At 37.8% G+C, this 21,861-nt stretch overlaps 1 protein-coding gene across 4 annotated transcripts in view; it reads right to left on the bottom strand.

Annotated features, from left to right (window-relative positions):
* LOC127872860 (ubiquitin carboxyl-terminal hydrolase 34-like) overlaps positions 1-21,861 on the bottom strand; it is a 130,260-nt gene that overhangs the window by 64,105 nt on the left and 44,294 nt on the right. For all 4 annotated transcript variants that reach the window (XM_052416301.1, XM_052416302.1, XM_052416303.1 and 1 more), the window contains 17 exons: positions 20,395-20,537; positions 19,394-19,593; positions 18,633-18,766; positions 17,511-17,638; positions 16,542-16,730; positions 15,327-15,409; positions 14,455-14,609; positions 13,635-13,751; positions 10,967-11,152; positions 9,442-9,645; positions 6,951-7,074; positions 6,010-6,143; positions 5,273-5,461; positions 4,646-4,780; positions 4,266-4,388; positions 2,353-2,448; positions 962-1,048 (listed from right to left, as the gene is read on the bottom strand). In XM_052416301.1, coding sequence (XP_052272261.1) covers positions 962-1,048; positions 2,353-2,448; positions 4,266-4,388; positions 4,646-4,780; positions 5,273-5,461; positions 6,010-6,143; positions 6,951-7,074; positions 9,442-9,645; positions 10,967-11,152; positions 13,635-13,751; positions 14,455-14,609; positions 15,327-15,409; positions 16,542-16,730; positions 17,511-17,638; positions 18,633-18,766; positions 19,394-19,593; positions 20,395-20,537 — 2,427 coding nt within the window. The remainder of the gene's footprint in view (positions 1-961; positions 1,049-2,352; positions 2,449-4,265; positions 4,389-4,645; positions 4,781-5,272; positions 5,462-6,009; positions 6,144-6,950; positions 7,075-9,441; positions 9,646-10,966; positions 11,153-13,634; positions 13,752-14,454; positions 14,610-15,326; positions 15,410-16,541; positions 16,731-17,510; positions 17,639-18,632; positions 18,767-19,393; positions 19,594-20,394; positions 20,538-21,861) is intronic.

The raw sequence follows: 21,861 nt of genomic DNA, 5'->3' as shown, positions 1-21,861 counted from the left end.
AGACAGACAGACTGACAGACGGAGCTCAAACCATAAGTCCCCTCTGGTTTCACCGATAAGAAAAAAAAAGTATAGCCAGTATATGAATATAACCAAGCTACAACTGGTAATTATATAAGAAAGAAAATGTTTTACATAGTAGGTGGTAAATGCCAACTATGACTCAAAATTAAAGCATTTCTTGAACTCCAATGTAAAAAATATAAGTTATTCCTATACTTGGGTCTGAGAATTGTTTCAGGCTTTTGAGCTAAGGATACAGGTGTTGTATGTGCCATGTGATGAACAGTTTTATGGTTATCATAGGTGGTATTTGTATTTGACAACAGCCTAATATATGACTAAGTTTCAGTCAGTATTTTACCATAATTGACTTGCGTTACATTGACTTGCGTTACCTTGACTTGAAAGGGCACAAATGTAAAAAAAAACTTCCTGCATTTCAAAGTTGAGCTTGTTTCAATGTTTGGTTTTTATCTGATTGTTGTTGTTTTGTTTTTTTATAAATCTAAACAGGCTAATCAGGGACAACACTTTCTGTCTGAACTGGTTTTTCACTAACCCTTTGAGTGCTGGAACCGGATTTTGAAGACCTTTGCAAACAGTTTGGATCCAGATGAGACGCCACAAAACGTGGCGTCTCATCAGGATCCAAACTGTTTGCTATTCTGATAGTGGTCTTAGAAAAATAATCGAAGAAAATGCTAATTTTAGAAATTCAGCAGACGACATTTTAGCAGACAACAAAATTTCCCAGCATGCAAAGGGCTAAGATAAGTCTTACTTTCAACGAAATATTCCATTTAAGCGGATTTTGTCCTTCCTGATTAGCCTGTGCATACTTCACAGGCTAACCTGGGACTACACTTTACACACTTGAATTAAACCCCAAATGCCCGAGGCTCATATCAATTAATTACTATTTAATATTGCAAGAAGTCCCTATGGCCTACAAACCCACCTGGCTCCATGCCTCATCCTCTTTCATCTGCAAGCTGCCGGACTTGAAAATGCTGAACATGTGAGACAGACCTTTCTTTTCAATGAACTGAAAATGACAACAGTTGTGTGAAACCATAGCAACATAAGCAAAGTGAGTCAAAGGCTTTTACAAAAATATCAGTTCTTAACTTGTATGTGTAGGGCAAATACTGTAAAAACTTTTTTTCAAAGCATGAAATTTCATAGTTAAACAAAACAGGAAAATGACAACAAATGGCTTTTATTATGCAAATAGTAGGCAAACACCTATGTGTGGTAATATGAATAAAAAAACTTAAAACAAGGGACAAAATTGTCACAAAACCAGGTTTTCATTGTGAAAAAAAAATCTGATAAAGGGAGAAAACTCAAACTGAACTTTTGAAATGACCAAAAAAAATTAACCCCCTTTGTAATTTTTTTTTTTTTTTTTAAATCTATTTTTAGTCGTGGCGACCTTGACATTGGAGATATTGACGTGATTCTTTCGTGGGACACACCGTCCCATGATGGTGAACAAATGTGCCAAATGATTTAAAAATCTCACAATGAATGACATAGTTATGGCCAGGACAAGCTCATTTATGGCCATTTTTGACCTTTGAACTCAAAGTGTGACCTTGACCTTGGAGATATCGACGTAATTATTTCGCGCGACACACCGTCCAATGATGGTGAACAAATGTGCCAAATGATTTTAAAATCTGACGATGAACGACATAGTTATGGCTCGGACAAGCTCATTTATGGCCATTTTTGACCTTTGAACTCAAAGTGTGACCTTGACCTTGGAGATATCGACGTAATTATTTCGCGCGACACACCGTCCAATGATGGTGAACAAATGTGCCAAATGATTTTAAAATCTGACAATGAACGACATAGTTATGGCCCGGACAAGCTTATTCCGCCAGCCCGCCAGCCAGCCAGCCAGCCAGCCCGCCAGCCAGCCCGCCCGCATTCGCCAATCTAATAACCAGTTTTTTCCTTCGGAAAACCTGGTTAAAAATGCATGTCTTTACTTGCATGTATAGAGATCAAATAAGTTGGCAAACTTCACATATTAACCATTGTTAACAGCAGCGTAAGTAAAGTGTAAACCCAACCACCAAGGTACCAAGAAATTCACACATCACTGCTATCAACATCAATATCAGTAGAGGTAAGAGTGACTGCTTTGCTATCACTATACTACACCAGTGTCCGTCTAGTCATTGGTCATGGGGTTGTTTCAAACAAATCTGTCCCACAGACACCAAGTATTGGTCCTACCCAGGAAACAGATTGTGAGCGTTTCAACAAGCCTAAGGCTTTCAAATGTTCAATACTATAAAGCTTATATAAATGGGTTTACACTAATCCCTACACTACCTTTCTGCTCCAGAGTTCCTCTGGTGACTGGTCCTCATCTACAGACATTTCTGACTCTGTGCTGGGTGTATAAGAATCACCACCTCCACGATGGGCCTGAATAAATCATTATATTGATTGGCTTAATCCAAACAGTTGTACTAATAAAATATTTGGACTACCCAATGGTTGTCTATTGATAGAAAGAAGGTAAGTAAGTCAACAGATATACAAAGACTGTATAAATGCTACTACTATATATTAATGGACATGAGACGTAGAGTCCTCTGTGCTTGGAAACCCTGGACAAACCCTCCACTATCTGTAGTGAAAACATGAGTCTATGGACTTTTCATGGACTTCCATCTATGTTTGGAAATCCTGGACAGACTCTCCACTATCTCTAATGAAAACATGAGTCTATGGACTTACCATGGACTTCCTTCTGTGTTTGGAAACCCTCAGCAGTCCCTCCACCATCTGTAGTGAATAAATCTATGGACTTACCATGGACTTTCTTCTGTACTTGAGTTGGAAACCCTCGAAAGACCCTCCACTATATGTAGTGAATACATGAGTCTATGGAATTACCATGGACTTTCTTCAGTGCCTGGAAAACCTAGATAGACCCTCCACTATCTGTAGTGAATACATGAGTCTATGGACTGACCATGGACTTCCCTTTGTGCATGGAAACCCTAGACAAACCCTCAACTATATGTAGTGAATACATCAGTCTATGGATTTACCATGGACTTCCTTCTGTGTTTGGAAACCCTTGACAGACCCTCCACTATCTGTAGTGAATACATGAGTCTATGGACTTATCATGGACATCATTCTGTATTTAGAAACCCTTTACAGTCCCTCCACTATCTGTAGTAAATACATCAGTCTATGGACTTACCATGGACTTCCTTTTGTGTTTGGTAACCCTGGACAGACCCTCCACTATCTGTAGTGAATACATCAGTCTATGGACTTACCATGGACTTTCTTCTGTGCTTGGAAACTCTGGACAGACCTTCCACTATCTTTAGTGAATACATGAGTCTATGGACTTACCATGGACTTCCTTCTGTGTTTGGAAACCCTCGACAGTCCCTTCACTATGTGTAGTGAATACATCAGTCTATGGACTTACCATGGACTTCCTTTTGTGTTTGGAAACCCTGGACAGACCCTCCACTATCTGTAGTGAATACATCAGTCTTTGGACTTACCATGGACTTTCTTCTGTGCTTGGAAACTCTGGACAGACCTTCCACTATCTTTAGTGAATACATGAGTATATGGACTTACCATGGACTTCCTTCTGTGTTTGGAAACCCTCAACAGTCCCTTCACTATGTGTAGTGAATACATCAGTCTATGGACTTACCATGGACTTCCTTCTGTGTTTGGAAACCCTTGACAGTCTCTCCACTATCTGTAGTGAATACATCAGTCTATGGACTTACCATGGACTTTCTTCTGTGTTTGGAAACCCTTGACAGTCCCTCCACTATCTGTAGTGAATACATGAGTCTATGGACTTACCATGGACTTCCTTCTGTGTTTGGAAACCCTTGACAGTCCCTCCACTATCTGTAGTGAATACATCAGTCTATGGACTTACCATGGACTTCCTTCTGTGTTTGGAAACCCTTGACAGTCCCTTCACTATCTGTAGTGAATACATGAGTCTATGGACTTACCATGGACTTCCTTCTGTGTTTGGAAACCCTTGACAGTCCCTCCACGATATGTAGTGAATACATGAGTCTATGGACTTACCATGGACTTCCTTCTGTGTTTGGAAACCCTTGACAGTCCCTCCACTATCTGTAGTGAATACATGAGTCTATGGACTTACCATGGACTTCCTTCTGTGTTTGGAAACCCTTGACAGTCCCTCCACTATATGTAGTGAATACATGAGTCTATGGACTTACCATGGACTTCCTTCTGTGTTTGGAAACCCTTGACAGTCCCTCCACTATCTGTAGTGAATACATCAGTCTGTGTGGACTGTGAGGATCAAGCAGCTTCTTCCAGTCTGGAATCTGGCTGGCACACTGCCAAAAAAGATTTTTTGTTTGAAAAAAAAACAAAAAAACATATTTTTCTCATCATTTAAAATACATTATTAATATCAAGATATGAGACAGACATAACCTTTTACCACCTTTTACTCAGATATGGATTTTGACCCATTTTCAGTCCCTTAGAAAATTTCATCAAATTAAAGACCTTTCTTAATGTATTCAAGTTTAAAAGGCTTAATTTTGAACCCTAAGGTATTGATGAGCAGTAAATGTCACTGCCTGCATACCGTCTCCTGAGTGTGGGTGATGCTCCTGAAGCCCACCAGTACGTCCGGGTTGGTGGGCAGCACCATGAGTAGCTCCCACACCTTCCTGGACAGCACCGTGGCCTTCGTCTGCTGGCTCAGTCTCTCCTGGCTCTCCTGAAAACACAGATCACGGCGCGCACCTTGTAAATGTGATAGTATAGTGTTTGAACAAACTACTTTGTGCATTAGATGCATCAAGATAATATTGCAGCATTTTAATACCTGGACCTGGTTGCTTTAAACTTTAACAGCCAGTTACTCCAACTGTTAAATTTTAGATAAAATTATTTATGTGACAAAATTGTAATCACTTCAACTAGATTTAATTTTTAAAATATTTGTATGCTTAGATAATTAGCATATGTTTGATTATATTTTTGCTTTTAAAATTAACTATATTTGGGTCTGAAGATAACAGACTGTTACCTTAACTGGCCATTAAAAGTTTTGAGCCATTGGTGTGAAACCGATATCACACTAGTAAGCACTAAGCAGGTGACTTAAGGTATTTAAAATGTAATTTATTTTGCACTAAAATAGATAGCATCTTAATATAATGTCAATCATTAAATCTAAAAGTAAAACCAACCAGGAAGATTGTATTACCATATTCAGGGGAGCTAAATCCAGCCGACTCAGTTTCTCCAGCATGGTGAACAGCTTGTCAAAGTATGGTTCCTGGTTCAGGAGCATCATGGGTAGCTTGTCCCTGGGGGGCACCGGTAAGCTAGCAGACGGAATGGAGCCATCCATCTTGCGCGTCTGTCTGCTGGCACCCACAGACACCAGCAATATCTACAATGTAGTACTACCTTAGCATTCAACTGACAGCGAAATCATGATGAGTTGGTGTCAGATCTGAGACTCAATCTCAATTTATATCTGAGCTTCACTTTAGGAATACAGGGCTTAAAGCATGTGCGTAAGTATTCATCATAAATAAGCCTGTGTGGTCCTCACAGGCTTAACAAGGACAACACTTTCTTACATTTGAGATTTGGTTTTCATGTTGGTGATAATGATAAAACTGCTACAGCCTGTAATGTCTGATTTATCAAAATGTATATTAAGTACAATTTTGAAGTAATAATTTAATAAAATATTTTATGTATATCAAAGAATACAAAAACTCCAATTCAAATGCATGTTACACAAGTATCAAAAGATCACTGCTTAAATGGTTCAATAACAGTTCCCCATCAATCAGGGATAGAAATTAGAAGATGGCCCATACAATTTTATAAGAAAATCCATATATGATCTTCATTAAAAAAACAACAAGGGTAGCGATCTGTTATGAAAATAAAAAGTTAAATTTTTAGCCAACATCCATTCATGTCTACCTGGCCGTCCTTAAACTGGACCTCAGACAGTGTCTTCTCGTCCACATCACACGTCAGTTCCTGTCCCAGCATGATCATTCTGATTGGTCCATCCCCCAGCATGGCTCCGAGTATCGGCGTAAGAAGGCTGCTCCCTGCAAGAGGTCAATCATTATATCTAGTGCATGTCAAAGTCTGCTGCAAGTTTATCCTTCATGAACAAGAAATTGTTTCCTCTTTTTATCAATTGATTTCAAATTGCCCAAATTATTATCTTAATAAATACGCCATCAATTTGATGAGTGTTTAATTATGTATTAATATTAAATAATTTCTACAATAAAGTGATGAATATGTCAATTTTAATTATCAAAATTTCATAACAGACATGTTGGTAAAATGCGAGAATGTGTGCACAAACATTATGGTAAAGAATACCATTTGCAGTAACACTGAATAATATTTATGATGACAATAAACTGTTATTAAAAGTTAAACTTATATTGGCAATTTCAAAGTTTTTGAGAAGATTTAGTTGCTTATGCAATTTAAAGTTAATGTCTTTAATCAACAACTTTAAGCCCTGGCACTCTAGGTAATTGGCATTGTTCACCTATGGAAACAAGATGGTGACACTCTATAGTTAGGGCATTGTACTGTCAAACAAGATTTATTTTTAAGCAATTATTGTTTTCTACTGTGTTATTAAACATTAATAAAGTAATCTGGTGCAAATGACAACTAAAATTATGCGCAAACTAGGAAGTTGCTAGTCTTGCTTACAATAATATCTACCTCAATAATTTTTTATTCCCTAAAAATACCATCAAAGCTTATTCTCTGAATGGATTTTATAGATCAATAAAAGTTAAGAAAAGGAATAATAGAAGACACCAATTTACTTTTAAAACATGGGAAGACAGCCCCTAAATTGAACTTAAAAAAACTGCAGTGTTCCATACCTATGCCGCTAGCCTCTCTCTGCTGATTGGCCAGTATCTGCTGCTTCTGGAGCTGCTCCCACCAATGGGTGACCTCCGCCCGCAGTTCAGCCACAAGGTCAGTAGAGGACATCTCAAGCTGTGTCTGGAATAGTGGTGGATTACCAAACATGGACCTTTTGTAGGTTAGGTTTGAATGAAAATACTCTAGTCGAGTCCGAGATGATGGTCCATTGGGGGTTAGATTTTTAGCAAACACAATAAGTCTTAAAGCTTTCATAAAAATGTTAAACCCCATTTTTCTAGACAAAAATTAGGCATAAACATTGCAACGACTTTTCAACAAAATAATGTAAAAGCTATCGGTCAGTCAAACAAAAAGTGGCCAATGAAAACTCTTTAAAACAAGAGATGTGTTTGTCAGAAACACAATGCCCCCTATTGCGCCACTTTGAATTAAATTTCAATATATAATTTGGCAGGTTTGGAAGTTATCTCCCTTTTAAAGCTTATTCCTTCCCTTGGATTGTATTTTTTTTACTTTTGACATTGAAGGATAACCTTGACCTTGACTTTTCCTCACATAAAATGTGCAGCTTCATGAGATACACATGCATGCCAAATATCGAGTTGCTATCTTCAATATTCAACAAGCGATGTGTTTGTGAAACACTATTTCCCCATATATTTGACCTTGAAGGATGACCTTGACCTTTCACCACTCAAAATGTGCAGCTCCATGAGATACACATGCATGCCAAATATCAAGTTGCCATCTTCAATATTGCAAAAGTGTACATTAAATGAGCAATTTGGACCCATATATTTGACCTTTGACCTTGAAGGATGACCTTGACCGTGACTTTTTACCACTCAAAAAGTGCAGCTCCATGACATACACATGCCTGCCAAATATGAAGTTGCTATCTTCAATATTGCAAAAGTTATGGCAAATGTTAAAGTTTGGGCAAACAAACACACAAACCAACCAACAAACCAACTAACAGACAAGGCAAAAACAGTATGTTCCCCACTATAGTGGTGGGGGACATAAAAAGTTATTACCAAACTTTAACTAAGGTTAAAGTTTTGGTTAAAGTTTTGGGACACACGCATACAATGACAGACAGACAGGCCAAAAACAATATGCCCCTGATCTTTCAATCCAGGGGCATAAAAACTTTAAAAAAACACATTTGTAATGATAACACTACATTAACAAGAGGGCCTGAACAGCCTAAAGTGGCTCACCTGAGATAACAAGATATTATTGGGACAAAATCTTCTGGCCAAGTTTCATGAAGATAGGACAGTAAATGTGGCCTCTATAGTGTTAAGACGATTTTACTATAGCAATATAAGGAAAAATGCCCCGCCCCTTGGAAGCCATGTTTTTCAAGCAAACATAATAATTTTTTAATTCATCCAAGATATCATTTAGACCAATCTTCTGACAAAATTTCATGAAGATTGGAAATAAATTTGGCCTCTAAGAGTGTTAACAAGGTTTTACTATAGCCATTCAAGGAAAAATGCCCCGCCCCTGATGGCCATGTTTTTAAAGCAACCAAAACCATTTTCGAACTCATCCAAGATATCATTGGGACAAATCTTCTGACAAAGTTTCATGATAATCGGAAAATAAATTTGACCTCTAAATTGTTAAAAAGGTTTTACTACAGCCATATAAGGAAAAATGCAACACCCCCGTGGTTGCCATGTTGTTAAACCAACCCGCATCATTTTTTAACTCGTCCAAGATATTATTGGGATGAATCTTCTGACCAAGTTTCATAAAGAAAGGACAGTAAATGTGGCCTCTAGAGTGTTAACAAGATTTTACTATAGCCATATATAGCCATATAAGGAAAAATGCCCCGCCCCTTGGCAGCCATGTTTTTCAAGCAAAGGTTACCATTTTTGAACTCATTCAAGATATCATTGGGACAAATCTTCTGAGCAAGTTTCATGAAGATCGGAAAATAAATGTAGCCTCTAGAGTGTTAACAAGGTTTTACTATAGCCATATAAGGAAAAATGCCCCGCCCCCTGGCATCCATGTTTTTCAACCAACCAGCATCATTTTCGAACTCGTCCAATATATTATTGGGATGAATCTTCTGACCAAGTTTCATGAAGATCAGACAATAAATGTGGTCTTTAGAGTGTTAACAAGATTTAACTATAGTCATATATAGCCATATAAGGAAAAATGCCCCGCCCCTTGGCAGCCATGTTTTTCAAGCAAACATAACCATTTTCGAACTCATCCAAGATATCAATCATTGAGACCAATCTTCAGACCAAATTTCATGAAGATTGGACAATAAATGTAGCCTCTAGAGAGTGAACAAGGCAAATGTTGACGCCGCACAACGTACGACGGACAAAAGGCGATCACAAAAGCTCACCATGAGCACGTTGTGCTCAGGTGAGCTAAAAAAAGGCAAAGCATGTTACAAAACAAAGTCCAGCTGTAAATCTATTGTGAATATTCGCTCTAATGCCCTACTTTCTCGCCCATGCCAGCAGGCTGCAGAGAGATGCGGATGGTGGTGGACTGCTTGTCCAGCAGACTCCTCTGGTGGCTCACAATGCCGTTGCCATGGATATGCCAGGTGCGCAGATGGAAGGCATATCGTCTCTTGAACAGGTCCAGGTGGTTCTTCATAAGCACCAGACCGCGCTGTATCACCATGAGACTGGTCTCGGGATCCTGTAGATCATTATACTGCCATTTAACCTTTACCACTTAAATATATATTTCAATGCATTTGCAGTCATTAAGAAAATCTAATTGAATTAAAGCCTCACCTTCCTTACTAGATTCAAGTTTTAAAGGGTTCATTTCCATTCCGTAGATACTGATGAGCAGCAACCAGCATAAAACATAACTTCAAATAAACTGCAATTACTTCACAATCTAATTTTTTCAGTTTCAGAAGAATTGTATTTCTCTATTTGTTACCAAGTTTAACAAGGTTAATTATGTTCTTGTCTTTAAACATATTCAGGTATTCCATAAGAATCTAGAATTTAACAATACTGGCAAAAACTTCTGTGCAATTGTTGGCAATTTATAATCTTTCATAAAAAAATGCTAAAAGCGCAAAATAAGACTGGCATATAGGTCAAAAATGTTTTTAGGCTAACGTGCAAATGTTAACAGTTGTTATTCTGACATCTATAAATTTGATCATGATATTCAAATCTTATTGAGCTACGCCATGACTACAATTACCTGGTTGTTCGAGGTTGTTCATACATCTACACAAAAACTCCTCCTCTATATATGCCCAAAGCAAATCTCATTACAGAAGGAAAACCATGCTGAAACTACCTGTAGAATGGTGTCCGTGGCCAGTACAAGGTTGTTCATACCTGTAGAATGGTGTCTGTGGCCAGTACAAGGTTGTTCATAACTGTAGAATGGTGTCCGTGGCCAGTACAAGGTTGTTCATACCTGTAGAATGGTGTCCGTGGCCAGTACAAGGTTGTTCATACCTGTAGAATGGTGTCTGTGGCCAGTACAAGGTTGTTCATACCTGTAGAATGGTGTCTGTGGCCAGTACAAGGTTGTTCATACCTGTAGAATGGTGTCTGTGGCCAGTACAAGGTTGTTCATACCTGTAGAATGGTGTCTGTGGCCAGTACAAGGTTGTTCATACCTGTAGAATGGTGTCTGTGGCCAGTACAAGGTTGTTCATACCTGTAGAATGGTGTCTGTGGCCAGTACAAGGTTGTCCATACCTGTAGAATGGTGTCTGTGGCCAGTACAAGGTTGTTCATACCTGTAGAATGGTGTCCGTGGCCAGTACAAGGTTGTTCATACCTGTAGAATGGTGTCTGTGGCCAGTACAAGGTTGTTCATACCTGTAGAATGGTGTCCGTGGCCAGTACAAGGTTGTTCATACCTGTAGAATGGTGTCTGTGGCCAGTACAAGGTTGTTCATACCTGTAGAATGGTGTCTGTGGCCAGTACAAGGTTGTTCATACCTGTAGAATGGTGTCCGTGGCCAGTACAAGGTTGTTCATACCTGTAGAATGGTGTCCGTGGCCAGTACAAGGTTGTTCATACATCTGCATACAAACTCCTCCTCCTTCTCCAGCATACCCGTGCCATAACCAATGTAGTAGGCGTTCAGGTACTGGATGGCCGTCATGCTCACGTCACAGTTGAGTGCACGCAGAGCTATCTCCCATAGCTGGTCCATACCACTGATCTAAAAGACACAGCCAACAGATCAGTTACTTTTTTTTGTCAAACCCAATATGCCTTATGCAACACAAAGTGATTATTTGATTGTTTGCTTTTTCCCTTTTTCTAAGAATTTCAGTAAAATAATGACAAATCATAATACAGTCATTATACAGTTATTTTTATACTTTAAGTTCTTTCTGAGCTTTCATAGGACCCAGTTTTGCGGACAGACTGATGGACATGTTGATGGACCCAGTGAGACAATCAACTTTCAAAAGCACAACATCAGCAAAAGGAAACAGCAGACGTAAACACTCCGTGAAAACCTTACTTTTCTGACCCTAATTAATTTATTTTTCAGTTATTTAGCAGATGTCATAACTCAATAAACTGTTACTAATTTTCAGTTATTTATGATGACCTTGACCACACTATTCTTTAACATGACTATTGCCAAGCAATATATATCCCCTACTAGCTCCACCATTGTCAGAAATTCCACCATTGTCAGAATTTTATATATATATTTGTTTCCATAGCAACCTGAATTTTGACGTAGGAACAAAATGAAATGACGTGCATTATGTCCATATTGCCATCCATCCATGTTTCAAGTTTCATGAAAAAATATGAAGAACTTTTAAAGTTATCGCAGGATCCAGAAAACCACCATTTTCAGCAGTATTTCAAGTCTATTTGTTGCCATAGCAACCAGAATTTTTGACATATGAAGAAAATGAAATGACGTGCATAATGTCCATATTGTCATCTATCCATGTTTCAAGTTTCATGAAAAAATAAGAAGAACTTTTAAAGTTATCGCAGGATCCAGAAAAGTGTGACAGACAGACAGACTCACAGAGCGAAAACCGTAAGTCCCCTCAGGTGAAACAGGGATAAGCAGGGATCATATTTTCCCGCAACATCAATCGGTCCGGATATAAATGGGGAAAAGTATCCGAAAATGTATATCCGAAATCAAGACAAATTACGTTAAAATAAATATCATTGATTTTGCCATTCATAAAGGTGGTATAATACATGTACAAGTAAAATTTCCTTAGGCATTTTTTTTAAACGAAACAAATTTTCTCAACTGGTTTTATCATTTGGTATTTCATTGTTGTTTCCTGTGCTGTTTTATCAGACTTTTTTCATTGTTGTCAATATTATTAATCTGTGTAAGTCTATACCGATGTTTTAAATTGTTGTCGACTCAATAATAGCTTACTAACATGCACTGAACCAAACAAATGTCTGTGTGTAGATTGGCTTCTGAAAACAACAAACCAAATAATAAAGAAATAATTTGTTGTCAAATAACCCACGGCCGATAGTTTAGATGCGTAGGGATTTAATCACGAGAGCGAAGCAATTGAAACCACGCATCTAATTTTCTGGTTGTGAGTTATTCAACAACAAAGTATAAAGTACACGAATTTTTTCGATTCTCACACGGTTTTACTAAAGATTTATTCAATGTATATTATTTTTCTTGTATTCTATTTTATGTAAAGTTCCGCCCATAAAAATAACTTTCGGCTGTTCTGTCGATCAGATCCGCGACTTTCATTCATTATTATATTACCGGATTATTACGCTGGTGGAAAATGTATCGGCATGTTTGTTTAGTTACAGCGCGTGCATTCAGACGCGTCTTTTCGGATGTGTCTTTAATTCGCTGTTCACAAGTTTTTTATTCTTGGTCTGACAAGCAATAAACCGGTCCTGACCGGTTTAGAGACTGCAGCGGATGGTTTATCACACCTTATCGAGATAAGAATGTCATTAGGGTGTGTTAGCATGTACACTGTGTAATCGATTTCATGACATGTGAATTTTAATAGCAAACAGAATCGGAACGACTGTTTGGGATTTTCAATCGATCTAGGACCGACAAAACCGAAAAAATATGATCCCTGATTATAAGCCAATCCTCAATATAAGTTCAAAGTTCCATTCCAAAAGCTCCATTCATTCACGAGCCATAGAGAACTATAGAACTGCTGTTCTATAATATATAACAATGGTGATGTTGATCAAACCCCATCCGTGCCATATCCAATCACAACCTAGGTCTTGACATAAAGTTTTTAAGTATGAAATTTTACAAGAACAACTCAATTGATTCTAGTGTTGTTGCAAATAAACCATCTTTCTTTTTGAAGTAACTCAGACATTGACCTTGACACCAACCATCCAATATCTCAACTTTTACACCGGTTATTAACCCGTTCACACTCAGAAACGCACTTTGACGCATTTTAAGTTCTTTTAAAACTAAAATTAAATTTAAGTGCTTTCTTAATATATATTCAAGTTTGAAAGGCTTCATTTCTGATAATGATGAGCAGCAAACAGCATAAAACTTGAACAGACTGCGAGTTACTCGCAGGCTGTTCTGGTTTTATGCTGTTTGCACATGGCAATTTTCACTTTGCCGCTGAGTGGGAAAGAGTTAAGCAGAAACAAACTATAAATGAAGCTAATAACAGGCCCCTCACCTTATCTTCAGGCAGAGATATGTCGCTGGAGGCGTTGGCCAGCCTAGAGAGCTGGGACAGCTGCTGGAACAGGTTCAGGCCGGTCATGCTCATGGACTGGGCACTCAGGCGAGGCATCTACAATGGCAAGAACACTGGTATCAATCATAAGTGCCTCCCTGTGGAAAACAGGGTTGCATGCATGTGCGTAAAATGTCGTCCCAAATTAGCTTGTGCAGTCCGCGCAGGCTAATCAGTGACACAACTTTCCACCTACACCAGATTTACCCTTAGACAAACTTCCTTTTAATGAAAGGTACAATAAAGGCGGAAAGTGTTGTGCCTCGTTTGCCTGAGTTGACTGCACTGGCTAATCTGGGACGACACTTTACTTCCATGCTGAAACCCTGTTTCCTCAGAGAAAGGCTCATATACGGTGTTGCTTTTGGCCAGTCCTTGGTGAATGGGACTTCGGCCCTAGAAATCAGAACATCCAGCCATATTTTGTAAAAATATTTTTAAACACATTATGTATCAATATATTATATCAAGAGAAAATAACACAAAGTGTTTAACTGAATGTGAGAATTATATATGCAATTGGATCGAAACTTCTTTATCAGTCTAGAAAACCTTTGTATTTGATTCATATAACTGATTTAGTACCTTGAAAATCTTCAAAAATGTGTAAGTATTTAATACAACAAAGTTATACATTCTCGTGTGGACATGCCAATAAAATGACCGACCCAACCAGTGACTTCAATACATACCCTGTCAAACTTCATTGATAGGGTAAAAATAAACAAAATATAAAATTCTTATGACAGTAAACTCAAACCTTTTCGAGGAAGAGATGTTTGAAGGTCTCGAGACACAGTGCATGATGGTCCTTGCTCTTGGCCTGTGTGAGCAGCCAGCTCAGCCAATCATCGCAGCACTTGGGGTCTGTTGCTAGGCAACTCCACAGTGAGTCCACCTGCTCCAGATTCAATCCTGAAAGTCAAGGATATCAGGCTTTAAATCAATTTTATCCACAAATAATTAAGTAACAACACAGGAATACAATCTCCAAAATTACAAGACTTTGAACATTAAATGATTATAGGCTGGCAATCAATTGTCCTCCAAATAATATAGAAACAACTAAGAAATATTATCACCCAAATAGTAGGACTTTCAAGATATGTCTTTTTATTAAATAAAATAATTTTGGGATGAAAATAAATAGAGGATATTTGTTGGATCCGGTGGATTATCGATTTTAATTCACGAGTGATCATAGAAAATAATATTTTCACGAGTGTCGCAGCCACGAGTGAAAATATATGTTTTCTATGATCACGAGTGAATTAAAGTCGATAATCCACCGAATCCAACAAATTTTCTTTTTATTTAATGCATTTTTCACAGTTTATATACATTGTTCAAGAGTTTAACTAACGAATTTTGCTGGGATAATGACGTCATTTCGTCAAAAAAATGACGTCATTTCACAGTAAACAATGAAAATTATCGATAATTCTCACTGATAATTTTCACTGTTTGAAACAGTGAAATTATCAGTTTTAATTCACTGATATTTCTCTATAAACCACCGGAAAGCATTAAATAAATGTAGTTCTTAATGCCAAGCACAGCATTAATTAAAACAGTGTAATATGCCATAAGAAACAATATGCACTATTGGTCAAACTGAAAAAGTCTGCATACGGAATGTATCTGTGGAACACGTGGAAGTAAAAAGTGCTGCCAGGAACGCCAGTCTCACTTGAACCTCCTCCTTATGGTCGTACCTGCAACAGAATAAAACCATGCACATATTGTTCACACACATATACATACTTTAATACATAAGATCCGTTCTGGGAAAACTGTGTTTATTGCATGTGCGTACAGTGTTGTCCCAGATTAGCTTGTGCAGTCTGCACAGGCTAATCATGGACATCACTTTCTGCCTAAACTGGACTTAAATTTAGAAGAAACTTCCTTTAAACAAACAAATTCCATTACAGTGGAAAGTGTCTTCCCTGTTTAGCCAGAGCACACTAGATCGATGGAACAATAAACACTTACATGAGACATTTGTCTTTTGATACAGACATCCACTTTTTTCTCAAAAATGCACAAATGTAAACCGAAATGGAACCACAATATCAAATTCACCAAATTCAACATGATGTTCAGAATGTCTTTAACTTTTCATCATTTCAGGAGCAAAACCTTTTTGAAATTAATTGATGACAATTTTTGTTAAGTCCAGTTCTGTCAAACAAACCGAGTCTGATGGTGCACACGCTCACAGGCTGGTAAATATGTTATGTGATATTTGGTGGACACAATTTTACACAAAACATCCATGCATCAGATAACGTAGTGAAATCTATCAAACTGAACCACTTTTGTGGAAGATCTGACTTTCTTTTTATCTTATCATCTGCATGGAAGTTGTATCTTAACCTGAATTTAAAAGAAAAAAGGTCTGCATGTAAGTGTACTATTTAGTGTTAAAAATCATATTATGCCTAATAATTCATTAATTAGTCCAAACAGAAATTTTACTAACACTGCCCCAAAATAAGAAAGGTAATTATATTTCTTTTGTTACTTTTTTCAAGAATCCCCCTGTAATAAGAATAAACGATCACATGCAGAAATATTAATTATTTCCATAAAAAAAAATTCATTAGGAGAATTTGATCGAAGTTTTTACATGCAATGCAAAAATCATATTGATAGAAACGGACAAGAGCAAATCTATATACTCCTACCAACCCAAATCTGTTAAATAGGCATAATAAGGTAACAAAATCTTTAATACAAAGTTTAGAAAAAGTTAAATATCAACCAAACACATGTGAATTTTAAGAAAAATTCTTCATATCCCATTAAATCCACAAGCAAAATGTCAACAAAAAATCAACTCACAATGCATTCTGGGGGGTCCCATGTTCCCTGTACTTCTCCGTGTAGTGTACGAGGTCAATGAAGAAATGGGCCATAAGGTCAAGTTCCTTCTCAGCCCACTGTGTGATGGGGTGACAGTTGGTGTCACTGCGGTACTGCTGGAACGAGCAGATGATCTTCGGTAGCAGACGCAGCGACACCACAACTGACCTAGTAAACATGGAAAACAAAGCAGTGTTATGGATGTTGCAAAATGCAGATTCAATAGGCGACAAAAATAATAAATTTGCTCTGCTTCTGTTTGTCAAAAGTTCATTGTCCACGGATTTAATGTTAATTGATTGAATAAGACAACCATGAGCTGTTCATTAAAACTGAAATATAAACCAACAATGAGCCAACTTGATTGTTATTTGACAAGTCACAACCAATCATAGTTTTTCAACATTGTTTTATAATATGCTTAACAATGACACGTTTATCTAATGTGATTTCTATGTATAAGCAATTCTGCTAAAAGGATTCTTTTATTTCTTCAGACAATCCATTTTGATTGCCAATATGAATGTATATCATTCCTAAAATTCCAAATTTATTTTGAAGTCAATAATTCGTTATCATTTAACATTTTGGCAACTAAACAGGTACATTTTAACTGTATTTTGATCTGTATTAACAAACAAAAAATGGCAGCATGTCAGCCTCGATCCAGACATGCTTATCAAGTTATGTAGCACACAGGCAGGGTCAACCAACAAACAAATATATCTGTATACAAAATTGTATTTGCTTTTTTGTGTATTTTGGTTTTACGGGTACTCAACAAAAGAAAGTTAAAGAAGAACATTATGCTCCTCCATATGCTGCTAGCTTATATAGCTTACAATAGACACATTGGATTACTATTGGCTCCACCTGATATGTATATACACAAAAGTATAACTTTGTGGTGAAACTAAAATAAATTTTGCACACGCAAAAATTTCCCACCTGTGGTTGGCCAGGTTCTCAATGCAGGCCTCCACAAACTTCTTCTTGATGCGTCTGTCCGTACAGAAGCACACGAGGCTACACAGCACCTTTTCAGCATCCATGGCCAAACCCTCGGGCAGTAAGTGCTGCAAAGAAAGGCATCATGGAGATCAACATTAGACTTGTTCTGGGAAAACAAGGCTTAATGCATGTGCACAGAGTATCAACCCAGATTAGCCTGTGCTGCGTGCATAGGCTAATCTGGGACGACACTTTCCGCTGTTATGGAATTTATGTTTTAACCCTTAAAGCGCTGGAGCTGAATTTTAAAGGCCTTTGCAAACAGTTTGGATCCAGATGAGACGCCACAGAACGTGGCGTCTGATCAGGATCCAAACTGTTTGCTATTCTGATAGTATTCTTTGAAAAAAAATGAAGAAAATGCTAATTTTAGAAATTCTGCAGACGACATTTTAGCAGAAGACAAATTTCCCAGCATGCAAAGGGTTAATAGAAAGTCTCTTCTAAACAAAAATCCAGTCTAGGTGGAAAGTGTTGTCCCTCCTAAACCTGAGCAGACTGTACAGGCTAATTTGAGACAACACCTTACGTACATGCATTAAGCCCAGTTTTACAAGGCTTATATCATGCACACGTGTTGCATATAATCTAGCTTTAAACCAGTAGCTCACAGATTAATCAACACAAAAGCAGTTAATCATTTTAAACAAAACAAAAATATGTAACTTCCAACGCGACAAGCAGAAACCAGTCAATTATGCATTCATAACGTTCATAATTCAAAATGGAAATTGTAGGCTTTTTTAAAGCCGCCCATCTGAAAGACATGACCAACACATTTTTAGGTGCTCAGATATTTATATACCAAGAATCGGTCTGACCATAAGGCAGCTTTTTTAATTCTGAATGTAGCTAACTAAGACACAATTATATTGGAGCAATTAATTACTAGTCCAATATGTTGTTGCTGTTGGTCTTTCAAAAAAAAGTGGAAATACTTGTTTGCCTGGATCTTAAATTTGTAGGTCTGTCTAACTACAAAACAACAAAAACTGAAGTCACATGAATAATAATGACTTTGCAGCTCATCCAAAAAGTAATTTGTATTTGCATACTTACAGCCTTATCGTCCTGCACCAGGTCCCAGAGCAGCGTGCTGCCTGACTTGCACACGTCCTTAAAGTTGAAATCTGAACACGCTGGAAGCATGGCTGAGTGGGCAGGGGGCTCCTTCTGTGGGCGCTGGTTTATTACTGAAATATTGAGACCCATTACCTGGCAATGATTTCTAAAATAACTGAGTTAAGAAGCTTATGTTGATGTTGCTACATGATAAAAGTAATTTTGTTGTCTTTTTCATATGGATTTAAATCAAAGACTTGTTATAACAAGAGCACCGCATAACGGGTGCCAATGCTCGGCTGAGGGTTCAGTTTTGAATAAATGAAAGCTTGTCAGAATTTTTTTTTATAGAGGTCACAGTGAGCATGACCTTTGACCTAGTGACCCAAAAAAGGGTGTGACATGTAGAACTCATCAAGATGCATCTACATATGAAGTTTCAAAGTTGTACGTGGAAGCACTTTGATTTTAGAGCCAATGTTTAGGTTTTAGCACGACGCCTACGGCAGACGACACGACAAGCTGGCTATGACAATACCTCGGGTTTTCTCCGACAACAGCCGAGCTAAAAATTAAAATTATTTCACACCATATTTCTATTCAAATCAAGTAAGCTTCTTCTAATCCTGAAATCATCATCATCATCATTAACATCATCATCATGATTATTATCCCCACCACCACCACCACCACCATCCTCCTCTTAAAAATCCCCATCCCAATTAATCTACTGCTTAAGGAGTAAAGTTCCCTCCTACCATGTGGCATGTGTGTGTGGTACATGGACGCCATACTGGACAGGTGTCCAAAGGGTGCGTGTGCATTTATTTGCGAAAGCTCGTCATCGCTCTGTAGGTCCTCCCCGTCAAAGTCTGCCATGTTCTTCTCAGACTTGTTGCTCAGGTGTGAGCTGTGACAGCTGCCATCATCAACACTCATCTCTCCACTTTGGAAGGCCCTGGCAGTGAGACACGCGTGTATTAGGGAGATAAATAGCTACAGTGGTTCATATAACAAAGTGATAATTTCACTGAGGATGGAGCAATCTTGACAGCACATTTAAATCTTATGTCACTGCCATGTAAGCTCATCACATGGACTCAAAATAACCCTTTGATACAATATTTTGCCAACCGCTATAACTTAGCAGCTTTGGCTTTAAACAAAATTCCATTCTTTATAACAATTCATCGAGTGTAATTGAGAAGAATGTCAATGGCATTAGTTTCATTTGGCTGCAGGAAATGTTCAGCCGATGATGAGCCCTGCAAATGTCTGGTAAATTTTCCATTACAAAATATTAGCCGTGCAATATGAAAAGCTGTTTTAATACATGTGCGTAGTGTCGTCTCGGATCAGCCTGTGCTGTCTGCACAGGCTAATCAGGGTCAACACTTTCCGCTTTTATGATATTTTGCGTTTCAAGAAAGTCTCTTCTTAGCAAAAATCCAGTTAAGGCTGAAAGTGTTGTCCCTGATTGGTCTGTGCAGACTACACAGGCTAATCTGGGACAACACTTTACGCACATGCATTGAACATGCTTTTCACAGAGCATGACTCATATAGATGAGCAGTCTTACTTCCTGCTGTGACTCACCGTCTGATTAAGCCCATACACAAGACTACAACTATTGATTTAACTGTACCTATCATTCTGACAGTTCTTTGAATTAAATCAAATCATCTAAGCTGAAATTCCATGAGACCAACTTAGCATTTACAACCAAATTACACCATACAAACACAATTAAGCACTCACCCTGTATGGCGTTGGCGTTTTTTAGGAGAAGGTTCACCAATGTGGGAACAGTCATAGATTTCTGTTTGTTCTCCCTTGTTGCCTGTCTCTCTAACTTCATTTTCAGCAATGACGGCTGCAGCTACAGCACTAGTGTCTGTGTCCTAGGAGAGGAGGCACATATGATAGTATTAGCTACAACACTAGTGTCTGTGTCCTAGGAGAGGAGGCACATATGATAGTATTAGCTACAGCACTAGTATCTGTGTCCTAGGAGAGGAGGCACATATGATAGTATTAGCTACAGCACTAGTGTCTGTGTCCTAGGAGAGGAGGCACATATGATAGTATTAGCTACAGCACTAGTGTCTGTGTCCTAGGAGAGGAGGCACATATGATAGTTTTAGCTACAGCACTAGTGTCTGTGTCCTAGGAGAGGAGGCACATATGATAGTATTAGCTACAGCACTAGTGTCTGTGTCCTAGGAGAGGAGGCACATATGATAGTATTAGCTACAGCACTAGTGTCTGTGTCCTAGGAGAGGAGGCACATATGATAGTATTAGCTACAGCACTAGTGTCTGTGTCCTAGGAGAGGAGGCACATATGATAGTATTAGCTACAGCACTAGTGTCTGTGTCCTAGGAGAGGAGGCACATATGATAGTATTAGCTACAGCACTAGTGTCTGTGTCCTAGGAGAGGAGGCACATATGATAGTATTAGCTACAGCACTAGTGTCTGTGTCCTAGGAGAGGAGGCACATATGATAGTCTAAAGACAAGCTTACAGTTTATTATTTTTTGCAGGCTAACACAAAACAATTCTAAAAATTCAATAGGGCATTTGACAGGGACACATTATTTTCCACGATAAAGGAAGTTTGCTGCACTGTTGTCACTAAATAACTCACATTTTTAAAAGGACCACTTAAATGCGAAAATCAACATTTACAGTAAAAAAGTCCGGACATTTGACCTTGTAGAATTATGACCAAAAAACGATTATGAACAAAAAGCACACACAAATTACAGTTAAATAACCAAATCTAGCAAATATTGACAATAAATGTGTTTCATAAACACAATCGCTCACCATGTTTTAAAAGTAAACAAGCAATTGTACCATAAGTGTGACATCATAAAGTCAATTGTGGGAAATGCCTCTATTTTACATCAAATACTTTTTATTGGTAATTTCATGGAAACAGGGTTAATCATGTTACACAATGTGCAAGCATCAAGCATGGGGCAATGTTTTCATAATGACATGAATATTTAAATTTCTACAATGTAATATTTAAAACAGTTGATATTTTATGTTGAATCTAAAAAACTCATTAAAAAATAATGAGAATGCCTGTAATATTTTAAATTTTCTAAAAACAATTATGTTCAATTACCTGAATTACAACACATATTTAATGAAAGAAAACTTGAATCTGTCACAAATCATTACATGTATTATACACAAGGATATTTATTCGTCC

This window comes from Dreissena polymorpha, chromosome 3 (genome assembly GCF_020536995.1).
Source record: "Dreissena polymorpha isolate Duluth1 chromosome 3, UMN_Dpol_1.0, whole genome shotgun sequence".
Taxonomy (NCBI): domain Eukaryota; kingdom Metazoa; phylum Mollusca; class Bivalvia; order Myida; family Dreissenidae; genus Dreissena; species Dreissena polymorpha.
This window is presented reverse-complemented; position numbering and strand designations above follow the sequence as displayed.